At 45.0% G+C, this 15,762-nt stretch overlaps 1 protein-coding gene across 3 annotated transcripts in view; it reads right to left on the bottom strand.

Moving 5' to 3' along the window:
• The window catches only part of LOC144782012 (ribonuclease Oy-like), a 128,839-nt gene that overhangs the window by 96,127 nt on the left and 16,950 nt on the right, over window positions 1–15,762 (bottom strand). The window contains exons 1-2 of one of the 3 annotated variants that reach the window (XM_078661119.1): window positions 13,742–13,860; window positions 6,799–6,907 (exon numbers count right to left, since the gene is read on the bottom strand). In XM_078661119.1, coding sequence (XP_078517245.1) covers window positions 6,799–6,902 — 104 coding nt within the window. In that variant the 5' untranslated portion in view covers window positions 6,903–6,907; window positions 13,742–13,860. Of the gene's footprint in view, window positions 1–6,798; window positions 6,908–13,741; window positions 13,861–15,762 lie in introns of those variants that run through there. The other 2 variants (XM_078661120.1, XM_078661121.1) reach the window with 2 other exon arrangements.

The following is a 15,762-nucleotide window of genomic DNA, read 5'->3' as shown; positions in this document are numbered from 1 at the left end:
GCAATGGTAAATGAAACAATAATTAAAATGACCGCCATTTGTTGCCGTATGGGGTCAAGCATGGTAATGCAAGGGCACGTACATCTGGACCACCATCGTGTGATGATGTGAACAAATGGCACTAACTTGCTCGTCGCACTCTTTTTCAGATATTTTTTATTTTTACCGATACGGTAGACCACCAGCAAAAAAACATTGGCAAGCCATTTGGTTGAAAAGCAAAGCCCAATTGGCTTGGCCAATGCTTTTTTGTCTTCCACTCTCTGCTTCTCTCAGTGACAGAATAGCTGATGGGGTTAGAAAGAGAAAAAGTCTTGTCAGATAACATGTTTACCCACTGCCCCCTAAAACAGAAGCTAAAAAAGAGTCACGTGTAGATGATAATTCAGATATAGAGGGGAGCCAACTTTTTACATTGATTGGCATTCCGTCTACTGTAAATGTAGAGGGATATTATAATTCACCTCGGCCATTGAGTTGGTTGAAAAGTTAGACTTGGCTGAAGATGTCATACACGGCATATGCCTCTGGCAGTGGTGCACATGGTCAGATAGAAGGAAAGTAAAAATGTGAAAAAGCAACAATAAAAATAAAAATAAAAATATGTATTTCCTCTTTATGTAGACAAGTTGATTTGTTTGTTGCTGAAGGCATGCTTTTTATTCAGATCCAAGGGCAGAGTAAAAGCACAGAACGCATCAAGCAAAATTTACCCAGGGGGCGGCGCCTCAGCTGTGGCGGAGAAGCTTCGCCCCACTGCGTTTAAGCAGTGAGAAACATAAAATGACAATAACTTAGAGTTATTGCCATTTTATGTTTCCTGGCCTGCTGCTTTGTGGCAGGCAGGCGGGCGGGTGGGTAGGACTGCTCTGCTGTCTGGGCAGGGCAGATGAGGAGTGGTTTGCCCACTCCAAAGTGCGCAATGACTGTTTGGTCAGCCCTCTCGGGCCGCCCAAACAAGTCATGCGCACTTCCCTGTTCTCCTTGCAGGCTGCATTACTGTTGTTTTTGACTTGCACGTCTCGGCTACCTGACTTTGATTACTTCACTTATTCATAACTATTATTTATATTTCAATGCACCCATAAAACGTGCCATGCAATAAATCATTGCAGTGGGATATGCACATGCTATGAAGCAACCTGAACCTTGTTAGAGTCAAACAATACACTGCTGGATTCAGAAGAGGTCTTTGAAGGCTAGGTTGTTTCCTAACAGTGCCCCTTACATCATCAGATGCCTGGCGAAAGAACTAATATAGCGCCAAACTAATCTCAGAGCCAAATATTCAAACAAACATTGGCAATGCTCATAGCCTGGCTTTAGAGGAATGTTGTATGGTAATACAAAGCATTACAAGTAAATAGCATGGGAATAGATAAGTATTTGTGTGGAAGCAAAGACCAATAAAATGATATTGGAGTAGGGTAAAAGGTCTGATAAGGTGCACTGTCAAACCAGACCTAAAAATCCTTGTAGGGTTATGACTGCCCTCCCATCTGTGCTGATGCCAGAGAAAAAACACCAGCAATTATCTGGCTAACTTTAATAGCATTCCAATAGCCTATGTGTGCCCCTGAAAGTTCAAGTTTAGGCAGCTGGATAAATAAACAAAATGATTACAGCTGTGCGGAGAGCAAGCACTTTTTAGGATGAAGCGTACCAGACAGCACAACATTGAAGACATTTGGAATGCTTCCATGGGAATGCATTCTGCCCATTGCTTACGGATGTATGACGTTATAACGCATACTTTTACTCCGCAGACCATTACAACGCGACTTTTACTCCGCATACCGTTACAACGCATAGCGCCTTGGGGCGCTGGATAGTGGTAAGTATAATTTACTATTCTAACTCCAGTCCCCGTGGACCCTAGGGAAGGTGTTGGATAGTAAATTATACTTATTCCCTATCCTAGAGCGCCCCCCAGCGCAATGCGTTGTAATGGTATGCGGAGTAATGGTCGCGTTGTAATGGTAGTGCGGAGTAAAAGATCCGTTGTAACGGGTGTATACCATTGCTTACCATTGGATTTGAGGCCTCTAACTTGCGTTTGTTTGCTTTCTATTTGCTGGCTTTTATTTGTTTAGGCTGACCAGCTTGAGTCTGTCCCTTCCCATGCCCAACCCCTATTTACTGTATTTTTCCACTAGTATTACATTTATGTAACATGGTCTCTATACATTGTCATATTTGCTGTGTATTCAAAAACAAAGGTTATATGTCACGCTCTGTCTTTCAGGGAGCTTGGTGTTTACTTTTCTTTCTCTGACTTAAAAGTGAGAGGATATAGGTGACAATCCTGCTGGGCAGCCATGTGAGAAAGAAAGGCTGTAGGATGTTATTTTTTCTAGCTGGCTACTGCAGGTGTGCTGTACGATGTTCTTTTTTTCTAGCACAAAGCTAAATTTAAATGACTAAATGAACTGTGCAGATATTTCAGAATATAGAAAGCACAAACAAAGCAAATTTTTGGGTAATTCTGAAGTATGGTGGAAACAATTATTTTAATAGGACCAAAAAAAATCGTTTTTGCGCTGTATAATTTTATCAGTAATACTGTATGTCTTTGCAAATGTAACAGTCTTTTCAAATGTAGATGTGTTGTTTGTAAAAGCAGTTCACTACCACACCATGCATACATACTCCACTTTACCCTACTCCACTCTACTATGCACCATTCCACACTACGCCCCTCCACTCCACACTGCATCACTCCACTCTGCTCTTCACTACTACACTCTACGCCACTTTACTCGGTGCCTCTCTACTCTACACTACTCTACTCTATGCCAGTGCACACTACCCCACACCACTCTACTAAGCATCACTGCACTCTAACCCACACTACTTTAATCTGCACTGCTGCACTCTATGCTACTGCACTCTAAGCCACTCTAATCTACTCTGCACCACTGCTCTAAACGACATTACATACATAACATTTCAAAACTTTATTCGACAGCAGTCATAACATTACTCTATGCCACTGTACTCTGTGACACTTCATTATACTTTGAAACAATCTAATCTCCATCACTTTATTCCACTCTGTGCCATTCCACTCTACGCCACTGCAATCTACCCTGCACCACTCTACTCTACGCTGCTGCACACTCTACAACACTTTACTCAAAACCAGTACACTCTGTGCCAATCCTCTCTGCATCACTGCACTCTACGTCACTATACTCTACTCTGCAACACTCTACTCTAACCCACTGCACTCTACACCATTGCACTCTGTCACTTTACTCTGCCACTGCACTCTACCCCAATGCGCTCCAGGCATTCTACACCATTGCACTGTACGACACACTAATCTGCAACATTGCACTCTGCTGCTGTTGAACTCTACACCACTCTACTCTGCACCACTCAATGCCATTCTACTGGACTCTATGCCAATGCACTCTAAGCCACTATACTCTATGCCAATCCACTCTACGCCACTCTAATCTGCTAAGCACCACTGCACTCAGACACTGCACGCTACATCACTACACTCTACGCCTCTCTACTCTACTCTGTACCACTCCACTATGTTAGTGCATCCTATAATATAAAATTACTATGCATTTTACTTACTGGGCTTCATATGTGCTTTCTTGGAAATTTTTACATCTTCTCCGAAATTATTGCAATCGTGCTGAATCAATATCATTATTATAAATACTAGGTTTATTTCCATACTAATTCCACAGGTACCATTGTCTCTTGTAATGTAAAATGCACCCTGGTTCCGTGTGAATAGGGTGATGCTTGTCTACTTTGAATGGAATATGTTGGGGGGCACCATAGGTGCCCGCCAGGGGCCATGTTGGAGGGCCAGAATGGAAGGTGGGTCCGCAACAGGCCCCCAATGTCCCTTTCCGCCTCCATTTTCATGGCGGGTAAACCGCCATGAAACGGCTGGCGGGAAGGGACATCGTAATTCCTACGGCGGTGCCTGGCAGGCATTGCCACTGTAGTAGGGATAAGAGTCCCTCCAACAGACTGACGGGGTCCTTGAGCCTGTCGGATCCGTGGCGGTTGGTCTCTCCGACCGCCACCCATCCGCACGCCATCCTAATTTGGCGGGCGGAAAACACTATTACAATGGTGGTGGGACCACCTCGGTCCCACCACCATCGTAAACAGGCCCTTAGATACAAAGTCAGTCCTGCAAGTGCTGATGGGTACACATTATACTAGTTGAAAATCATTCCAAAACGTAAGTTTCTGAATACTCTAGCAGATCTAAGCATAACAATACAACTAATGCACTACAGGAGATACGTCAACAGCATTAACGTATACATCTGAAACCTCCAGCAGATCTGCGGATAGAAGCATAACTAATTTATTACTGCAGACTCATTAACAAACACTTCATAAGTTGACAAAAAAGTATGATCGAGCTCACCAGTTTCCTCCTCACTCAACCCAGCATTGAGAACACACGACACCATGATGGAGTAGAGAGTTTCACTATCCAAATAAACTGATTTACACAAGCAGAAATCTCTGCAATTTTCTACATCTATGAGCGGCAGTCATTCATATTCGGAGATCTCGTATCTGTACTTGATATTTGCATACTATTCATAAATGAATGAGGGCCAGATGTATGGATGTCTGGTCGCTAATTGCAACCAGTAAAGATTTTTAAAAACCGACCTACGCACTAATAGGTTGGTTCTTAAAAATCTGAATTGTAGTAGATCGCAATCCTAATTACCTCATGAATATTAATGCAGTATGTTGCAAATTGCGTTCACTATGATTGGAGGCCATCACAGGGATGGTGGCCTAAGGGTCCAGCAAACCACCATGTCTGTGAATGCTTTTAAATAAAGCAAACTTTTTTAAAGTGGTAGTGATCCCAATGGGAACTCTTTGTTTTTGCGTATGCATTACCAGCACCTCTGAGATTTTGATAAAATGTCACTGTTTTGCAACCTGATTTCGGTAGCAAAACATTGCTCCATATGATACTGATTCCGTATTTGGAAGGATGCCTACAGCACGTCCCGATCAGAACCCGAATCGGTATCGATAAGCAATCCCATTTTAGCAGTCGGAAAAACTTTTCAGACTCCTAAAATGGGGTTAGTACATTGAAAAAAAGTCTTTTGATGGTTTTAAACGCTGAATTGGAGCCTTTACGACCTTTAAATGCTTAGTACATCTGACCAAGATTTCTCTTCCTGTTCATATACGGCCTTCAACAATGTGCCTCTATTCTAACACATTCAATATGGCGCTCAATAAGCCTGCGTGAAAATTTATAGACAACAGTACCAACTCTGAGTGAACATGAGACATCTAGACAAGTCTTTTACATGAACATAACTAAAACAAAGGTTGAACTCTGGCTTCCATGCTAGGGGTTGTCATCACATCACATCTACCCAGCAGTTTCAAGTAATAAAAGAATTACCGAAAAAATACCTCACAATGCAGCACTAAAACCGCAGTCCCCCAGAAATGCTAGAGCAAAAAGAAGATCCGATGATATTTTAAACATGCAGGTACGGGGCAAGCAGATAGCAAGGTCATAGACCATGTAGTCTCTTATTAAGATATACCCTGACCTAGCAAATATTTTTAATCTGACCCATGCAAGAGAAGAACACTTGGCGTAGACCACACCTAGTGGTACCTAAATGTCACAGGCTTCCCACTAACTATATTGTACGTCTTTAACAGAGTGCAGCCTAATAACGTCATTTTCTCTATATGTAGCAACATGTGGTACCTTAAGCACATGATTTAACTGCAATTAACATGTCAATTGTTTCCTTCCAATGATGCTTACAAGCACTGCTTAATTTGAAAAAACAAGTGCCCGTGTTAGGAGGCCACTGCAACTTGCAGCATCGATTTCCGCGGCCAGTGCTGCCAATGACAGTACCAACACAACTGCTAGCCGTCACACTCCTACTAGTGTGACAATACAGCCTATTCCAGGGGCCCACCACTACAAGAATGGCTCGCGTGGCAGGTATTAATCGTTTTTAATGTATATCGATTTAATAAACGTCTGTTGTTGAACTTATTTCTAAATTAGACAGACAGCACCACCATGTGTCCCTCTGTCATAAGTGTGGGTGTTGACAATTAGGTGCCGGTGCCAAGCACCAGAAACCACCGGCTCAAATTAAGCACGGGCACAGGTAGTCCTCCTGAAGAAGACCTCTAAATGCTGTAGGGCCAACATTTGAATGTGAATTCCTGTCATTTCTGAATACATTAATGTTTATATGTATTAAATCGGCAGTACAAATTATATTGCACAATATTTGTGAAAATAAAAGAAGGTGGAGGATATATTAATCACACTCAATTTTGAGGATCAGTCCTACCTACAGAAACTGCTGTGACATTTAACTTTCCTGTGCCCTGCCTATACTTTTACCAGTTTTGTGTATACTGTGTGTGAGGGGCTGTGCCAGTGGTCTGTGTCTGTGAGGAACAGTCCCTGTGGCCTGTATCTGCATAGCACTCTCTCTCTATATGTGAAGGTTTGTCCCTGTGGCCTGGATCTCTTAGGAACTGTCCCTGAGGGCTGTGGCTGTGAGGAACTAAACTTATCTGCTGTGTGTATGAGGGACTGGCCCTATGGGGTGTGCCCAGATGGGCAATCCTGTGGGCTGAATCTGTGAGGGACTGTCCCTATCTATGAGGGATTGCCTGTGTGTGCTGTGTGTATCCCTTTCTGTGCAGAGCATGTAGGGGGTGTCATTAGTTGCTGTTTCTGTGAACAACTATCCATGTATCTTGTTTCTAAGAAGGGCAGTGAGCGCCTCTCACCCGGGTGCTTCCTTGTCAGTCGCTTCTTGCTCCCACTGAGTCCTTGCTACAGCCAGCAGAGCGGCAAAGAGCCACAGGGCCCAGCATAAACTGGCCTTCGACATCCTCACTGCAAAAGAAACAGAGTAACTGGTTGTCATTCGGTATGGCCAATTTACTGTCCCACTAACCTGCAGCCCTGGCAGCAATATATTCCAGGTAACAAACAGTTTCTTCCCTGCTTGTTCAGACATTTGCTTCATGTGGGATGGCAGGGACATGATACATACTTTCCTTTATTCAAACCACAGCTGGGGGACATCAGAAGGGCCATAGGGCACTTCAACAACAACAAAGGAATAGACACAACAAGATACATGGACTACAACACCAAGAGCAGGGAGGGGTAATTTCCTGGGGAAACAGGCAGCTGTGAATGCCCACCTAACGTGGAAGAGAGCACCCATATCAGTCTAGGAATCTCCTTAAAAGGTGCCCACACATGAACTTGCAGCCCTCCAGTGGCACCCTGTGAGACATCATAGACTGGCGCAGGATGGCAAAGATGAGTGTAAGTGCAGGTGAGCGACTCTTCTAGTACTTCAAGACCAGCTCACTTCCTTCAAAGACATGAACTTTTGTTTTGTGGTTGGCCATGACATCCACAGTTGTTGACCTGGCCTTCACTAGAGCTAGCACCGGTCAATAAGCTCCCTTCTTTTTCTGAGTACCGAGTGTCATGAGCGAATGCTTTCATTTCTCCTTCGTTTTCCGACTTTGCATGCGTGTTGCACTGTGCAGCACTTATGCAAAGTGGAAAAAGCTTTGCATCGTGCCTAGCATAGTATTTTGTACAGGAAGAGAGCAGGAGAGTGCCATATTTTTAAATATATGGCTCTCTCCTCCCCTTTCCCTTGTGCCGGAAGTGATGGCAGAGGTGTGGCGCCGCGGCCAGGGCGACTGACTCCAGAATCTGGGGATCATGGTTCGATCCCCAGCACCGGCGGCAGATTAGCCCAGCACCATGTGACTCTGGGCAATAGCTTGCTTAATCTTCCCGACGGCGCCTAGCGCCTAGACACCCTTTCGGGTGATTGTGCGCTTTACAAATGTGGATTATTATTATATCAGCTGCTGTGTGCCATGCACACACCTTAGCGGCAGAGCTAAGATGTGTGCATGAGTCTAGTATAGGATTTGTACAGGAAGGCTACCCTTCCTGCACAAAATACTATGCTAGGCACGATGCCAAGGTTTACCCACTTTGCACACATGCTGCACGGTGCAGCAGACATGCAAAGTCAGAAAAGCACAGAGAAATTAAAGCTTTTTTCCTGTTAACGCCTCCTTTGAAGGGGCGTTAACCTTTGGTGCAAAACCATGTTTACAAATCTTTGTAAATATGGTTTTGCTTTAAAGCCATAGGTGGTTGCATGGAACGCCCATCTACCACCCATTTAACGCCCCTTTTTTGCAAAGTAACACAAAGCAGTGCGCTACTTAGAGGGTGTTTTCCGGCGCAAAAAAATAGCAACAAAAAAAATATGTGGTGGTTAGCATCACTTTTGTGACACAAAACCAGCACAAAAGGTTTGAAAATCTCCCCCTTAGTGTGTTGCTGTACTGGCATGGGATGCACATACTGTATCCTTAGACTAGAACAAAGGGGTTACTAAACGTGCACCCATGCACGGCTTCTTTCTACGGTTACTATTTGTATGATCAACCTTGTAAGATCCTAATAAAATTCTTTAGGAATTAAAAAGATTACAGGGGTTAAATGTAGGCAATTTGTGTACCTCAGTGATTCCAGTTCAACGGCTGTGCATGCAGTGATTAATTTCTAAAAATATAAGTGCCAGGGCTCTAGCCAGAAGGCTTCTGCAGCTTGCACCATTCATTGCCACTGATGTCATTGCCAATGGCAGTACCTACACATCTAGTACTAACTAGCACACTAAAAGTTTGACAAAGCCACCTATTTCAGGCCCCCAAAGCTATAAAACTAGCCTGGGTGGTATATATTAGTTGTTTTTAATGCGTACTGAATTAATAAACAATCGCTGTTCTGCTCATCTCTAATTCATACAAACAGCGCCACCATGTGGCAGCTGTCATAAGTGCCAGTGCAGACACCTAAATGCCAGTGCCGACAATTAAGTTCCAGTGCTGAGCACTGGAAACTACAAGCTCAAATTAAGCTCTGTGTGCATGTTGCCCTTTGATCTTTAGATGGACCCCTTCCTCCGTTAGCAAGCAGGAAAAGGAGTGTTCGAAAAAACTGGGTATTTTTAGAAATAACTTTTTAGGTGACCTTATGTAGAACCAGCAGATATTGATTATATAAATCAAAAAAAGAGATGGTGCTGGAAATTGAAACAAAAGTCACTATCACATAGAATGAATGCAAGGGGAGGGGTGAAATGTACGCAAGCAATACAGTTTATTCCCACTACTATAATTGGCAAAGCTCAAAGCAGTGGCAGTAGGTACCATTACTTCTGTGCTGGATTAATCTGTTTAGTCCCTGATAACTTGCAGTTGTCCCCCATTTTCAGCACTTGCAATACTGAAGAATATGCAAACATTAATCATTTGCAATTATTATATTAATTAAACCTATCAAAGCTTACGAGTGCTTTAAAACCAAACTACATTTGTTCATACTATGGAAACATTAAAATTAAGACACGAAGTGCCTCCTCATTTCCCACCCACTCGAAATACTTTCATGAAAACAACTTTTGTAGGTCGGGCATTAGCTGCTAACCTTTTGGCGGTGGAAATGTTTGTTTTGTTTCATCATTCAGGTAACTATTTGGGGAACCACTGAGCCCTCACCGATATATAAAAACAAGCATTTACAATGCAACGGTTTCGCCTTTGCCAAAGTTAGAGCTATTGGCATTGTATCCCGAGCTACTATAAGTGATGTGATAGTCCATCAAAGACTGTCAGCAGTAAATACATCAGTGCATTAGGCAGGGTTGCTAGCAGTAAAGTAAATAAACACTATAAATTTGCATTGTATCTACATTGCTTATGCATAACAGCCATAGCAGCAGTCACCATGCACCAGGGTAACAATATGAGTGATACATCTCTCCAACTTAAATAACAGCTTTAAATTTATTTTGAAGATGTAAATGCTTTTTCTCCAAACATCACCCTGTCAGTTCTGAAAACACACACATTTTCGTCTCAAATATATGCATTTAAATTTTGACAAACTAATAAAATGTCGACCAAGCAAAGGCTTTCATGTTTAGTAGGCTGCACATAAGAGAACTACTCATTGGTAGGCGGCGAGCTACTGGTAGCTCACAAGCCACTTGTTGGAGATGCCAGGTTTAAGTAGAAGGGAAAGCACTGTTGTGGAACTTGGCTGGTTCAATGGACTATGGGAAATAGGGTGGCCACTGTCAGTCCTGGTCTGAGGCTAGATTTACAGTACAGAGAAAGGGGAGGTGAAAGGCCAGGCCATGGCTATTCTGAAAACGTTGCACCAAGGGTTACACGCCCTCTGTATCACGATCACCCGTCCCCTCACTTGCTTGTTCACTCTCTCTACACTCCTCCGAATCTCTTCCGTTTCTATCGCGATCTCCCATCTGCTCACCCCCTCTCTAAGTCTTTTCCCCGTCGCTCTCTCTCTTCCCCTCTATTCACTCTCCCCTCTCTTCCTCGCCGCCCCTCTCTCTCCGGCGTTATTCTATTTCTATCCTGTAAGCCTCTCTTCTTGTTCCGCGGTATCCATCGGGGATTCACCTGTTATCGAGCGAAGCTGGCCTGTTCAAAACTTTTGGATTCCAGCGTACCGCAGCAGCCCAGTGAGTACTGACCAGCGGTACCAGTGGGGTCTACAGTATGAGCACAGGAGCACTTGCAACTCTACAGTTTGATTTCACACGTGCAGGAGCGCGCTGTCAATACTACATATTGTCGAGCGTAGGAACGCTTACATTCCTGCATTTATTTTCACACCTGCAGGAGCGCGTTGTCCTTTGTTGCCAATTGAGTGAGCACAGGAGCGCTCACCTTCACACATTTTATTTCTCACGCGCAGGAGCGCATTATCATATCTACCTATTGTGCAAGCGCAGGAGCCCTTGCATTCCTGCATTTGTTTTCACAAGCGCAGGAGAGGGTTGTCATTTGTTGCCGTTTGGGTGAGTGCAGGCGTGTTCACATTTACACATTTGATTTCCCAGCGCAGGAGCGCTTGCACATTGCATAAACCCTTATCAACCCTGGGGGAGCCTGAAGTGCCAGCACAGGAGCGCTTCCATGTATACCTTTCTACTCACACGCGCACAAGCACATTGTCTTTATTGTAGGAGTGACTCCAGAGGCTGTTCTCTTCACTGCTCATTTCCTACTTGCACAGGAGCGCTTATCCTTTCTTTATACACAACCTCCAATGGCTGTGCTTCCTGCCTTTCCCTACTTTTTGTTTTCTGGTTCCTTTTCCCCTGAACACCAAACCTCAAGTTTCCTTCTTAGTGGATTACTAACTGAGACACCAGAGAACAATCCTGAGTTTGATGTCAACCATTTTTGCAGGTTGCTGTTCCCAGATGAGTTCCCATATAGCCACGTAACATATACAACCAGGCCTACCTACAAGAGAACAGGCACTACAACGTTTAGGATTTCCTCTCCTGACCCCAACCTACAACCTGGTCGGTGCCATTGCTATGACTGGAGGACGGCAAGGGACGGTGGAGGTTGTTCATTTCGCATCTGTGGGACTGCTCCCTGAGCATAAGGTAAGGCTCGCAGAGCCCCTTCCAGGTCCCTGCGCTGTTAGCTATGCACTCAAATTAAACCGGGGAGGCAACAGCATACATTAAAGATGCATACAATCATAACACAAAATCACGCAAAAAAAATGAGACACAATCAAGAAATATACAATAAATATACAATCTTCAAACAATTAGTACTGCTCTGCCCGTACAGTGCGAAATACAAGAAAAATGTTAACTCGGTATTAACACATCCTAGTGTCACAGGAGTGTTGAAGGGAGGCTCCGTGAAAACTGGACTGTAATCTCTAGGCGAGAGGTAAACACTGTGAGAAAATGAATATTTTAGTGGTGTGTCCACCACACTTTATCACTCTGATCAGCTGATTTACAATTCATCAGAAACGATACTCAACTACGTCACATGAAGATTTAAGGAAGCGGGTCAATGTTACACAACAGACAGGAGCTTGCTCTTGATTGCTCCCTGAGCTGCCGTTACTATTCCTCTGTTAACTTCTAAATCCGGCAAAAGGCACCAGCTGAGGATTTTGCATGGCGGACACAGTCTGCATTCAGATGGAACCGAGCTGCAGCGACTGGAGGGAGCCATCATAAAACAATATTAATGATTCCTTTTCTTAAAAGTGCATTTCCTCTGGAACTTCCAATTTGTATGGTAACATCAGGCAAAGGACATTCTAATGCGTTTTGTGCGTGCCCCTGCATACAAAGAAACCGCATTTACGGGCGGGAACCTCGTCCAATATCTTATTGCTCTAAACAGAACTTGGGTAGATGTATTTTTTTTGTTTTCCAAACACCCAGATCGATAGCACACCTAAGTGTTGAAGCATTTTCGAATCGTAAAACTACAGTAATAAAAGACAGCTACTACATCGATTACCGAAATCCCAAAATGTCCTACCTGTATATGAGATCACTTCAAAAGCAGCAGCAAGAATGTTGCAATGGCATCTTTCCCAAACTGATAAACTTGTGCACTGGCGCTGACCCGGTTTTATTGCATGTTGTCTAGCAAATCTGAAGATGGAAAACTAATTTGCAAAAGCGCACGCTCTGCTGGTCAACTGCTGTAAACCCGAGAGTAATCCTCATGTGGAGAAAGATAATGAAAAGGAGCGAGAGCGTCCTGAAACAGGGGGGGGGCAGGATTGTCGGATATTATCAATGCAGTGTAAACAGGGACACTATTCCTAAAAGTATGAGTGGGGCGAGCGAAAAAGCATCCCTCAAAGAAAAAGGTGGAGAGAGAACCAAGAGACGATAAAGCAGAGGAGTGAACTCTGCTGGGAGGGAGGAAAAACATCACATGAAACGATGTGGGAGTGAACATATTCGAAATCGGACAATAAGCTATCCGCAGTAGTGAAAGACTAGAAAAAGTAAAAAGAGGAGAATGAAAAAATAGGTCAAGAAACAGGAAAATATAACAAGTCAGGTCCCGGGCCGCGCTGTGATTGGCTGACGTCACGGGGGTGTCCCGGGCCGGCAGCCAATCACAGCGCGGCCCGGGAATGACGTCACGGGGGTGTCCCGGGCCGGCAGCCAATCGCAGCGCGGCCCGGGACAAAGGGGCGGGGCTTAAAAAAAGCACCAGAAACGCCCCCGAATCGCGTTTTCGTGAGAAAGCGCGATTGACAGCCTCTGCCTCCCAATGGCTAGCCTCCATTTATGGAGCTAGCCAATTGGAAACAGAGGCTGTCCTAACCTCACTATTAAAAACAACAGATTTCGATCTGGGAGGGGCTTCGCCCCTCGCCAGGTTACGAAACCTAAAAAAGTCTGACGACATTTTTTGCCTCAAAAATCATACACTACCTATGTAGCGTCTAGCATAAGGGGAACTACTTTGTGCGGATGTGCTCCTTGTGAATGTTCGAACGGAGTCGCTTAAGGTGAAGTTAGCCAATGGGCGGATTGCGCTGAAAAGTTGCCCCGTGCTGTAGCGGTCGGAAGAAAAATGTGACTGCCAGCTCTAAAGGAAAGTCCCATCATGATCCAAGCCGAAAGGTGTCTCCGTATTTTAGGACTGTGAGGCACAACATCCCATAAAACACGAAGACGCGAAGAAGAAAGTTCGTGTTTATACCAAACCCTGTCCCAGGAGGAGACTCCCCAGCAGACCATTGCGTTCGAAACTGCGTCAGCAGCATTCCAACACAACGTCACCACTTGTCCGAGCAAACACATACCTCGAAGGTCCTGTCTTTATGCTGTTCAGAGGGTGGAATGTTCCAGACGCCCGGAGCTGCGCCTCTTATCTGCTCAGGGGGACACCGAATAAAGAGCTCTCGTGCAGAACAGACTCAGCCGCACTATAGAAAGGGGAAGCGGCGCAATTTCACTTCCACAAATAGAGCACGGGAGACAACACAACAACCAGGACCAGGGGGAGCCCAATCACAGCCCTTCGTTCAGAAACCCTCAGCCACCACGACCCCAGGGTCTTAATTTATTTTCAGTTTTATTTTTAGGTCTCATTCATGGCCTGGGCTTCTTTGCTCTTTGTCCACACATAAAATCTAGAAATGGAAAATGGCAGTAATTGAACACACATACATCATGCAAAACACTGACTTCCACACAGCAGAGGATTGTGGCCCCTGGCTGCTGACACTTCCCACCAGAAAGTGACACATCACAACAGCAGCAATAAATGCAAGGCATGGGGAGGGACCGCATGATTGTTTCCTCTTTCACCAGCTCAGAGGTAAATGCACATGCACAACAGGCCGTTCCTTGAAATATTTCTCACATCCACTTTCCCACACGTATAGTGCGCTCACAACGCGCAGTCGTTGCCCCCTTGAATCAGCTACCAAAAAAGATAAGAGACAACAGTGATAAACATGGTTTAACAAAGGTGTTGCCTTTTATACACATAGACACATAGTATCGTTGAGCAATGATAACCATAGTAAAGCAGATAGTATTGTTTTGAGAATAGAAGATGACAGATCAGCACAACAGCTCAAGGATTGTGCAAGAAATATAACAATGGTCTCAGCTTTTCATTACAGTGCAACACTCAGGATGCAAAGTGCCAGAAGGCCCCTTTACCTTAGCCATCGCCCAAGGGCATCCTGGAGATTACTGGCAAGCATATCTCAGTAGACACTTCCCCCCCAATCACACCAAGGGATGTGCAATACCCGCAGTTCCCTACCAACACATACACAAGGGCCCTGTCTAGCGCTCTGTCCCTGCCAGGGCACCTGTCACCAGGCAAATTACCTCATAATGTCCAACTCAAGGCATCCTGGGTATAGTAGAAAGGTCCAGGACTACCCACAGGTCAGCCCCCCCTTCCTGCTGCCCAGTGCCCACACAAATCAACACCCCATCCAAGGGGTCAGTTCAGTAAAGCAGTCCACACTTTTGGGTAGGCTTTTTTTCTGCTGCTAGAAATTCTACCAATTGCACCTATTTCCAGATGTGGGTGGTGGGAGTGAGATCCAGCCAGCTGCGAGCTGGAGCATGTTGGAGAGAAAAAGAGGCCGATCCCCGCCTCTCGAGGCCTTGAATGCACCTGTCGCTGGCACCTCCTGATGACACCACGTCCGGCCCTCCTTCACTTCCTGGTGACACAAACGAGAGAATCTGCTCCAAGGCTCCAGCCCGTGAAGCGAATAAGGGAGCCCCTCTGCGATTTGCAGGGGGCGCCTGGCCATTAGCGTCACACATTTGAGCATCCTTTGAGCTGCAGGATACTGTCTGAGTCCATGCTCAAATGCAATTTTGCATTAGTCTTTTAGCCCTTCAGAGGCAACAAACATCAGGCCAAACATAGGATGCGAACCATGCACAGGGCTGTTTTCACCCACATCAGATGACGTCAGAGTGTAAAGGAGGAGCATGTTGCTCTCTCCAATGCCTGGAGCTTCTGCGTGGCTGATAGCTGCTAAACAGTCTTTCAATCAATTAGTCAATCAGGGGTTTGTAAAGCGCTGCTATTCACTCCTGAGGGTTTCAAGACGCAGGGGGTGCTGCAGATCCATCTGGGCACTGGGTTCATACGAAGAGCCAGGTCTTGATGTCCTTCCTTGATGGGAGGTAAGAGAAGGATCTTCCTCCGGGTCTGGACCTGCAGATGCGTGGGACGGTGGTCAGTGAAACTTGTGCAGAGCAGAGGGATCTGTTGGGTGTGTGGAATGAGAAGCAGCTGTTCAGGTATGCTGGTCTGGTGTTGTGGAGGGCCTTCAATGCCTGGGTG

The sequence above is a fragment of the Lissotriton helveticus genome, chromosome 9 (genome assembly GCF_964261635.1).
Source record: "Lissotriton helveticus chromosome 9, aLisHel1.1, whole genome shotgun sequence".
Classification (NCBI taxonomy): Eukaryota; Metazoa; Chordata; class Amphibia; order Caudata; family Salamandridae; genus Lissotriton; species Lissotriton helveticus.
Note: the sequence above shows the minus strand (reverse complement) of the source record. Positions and strands in the feature narration are given on the sequence as shown.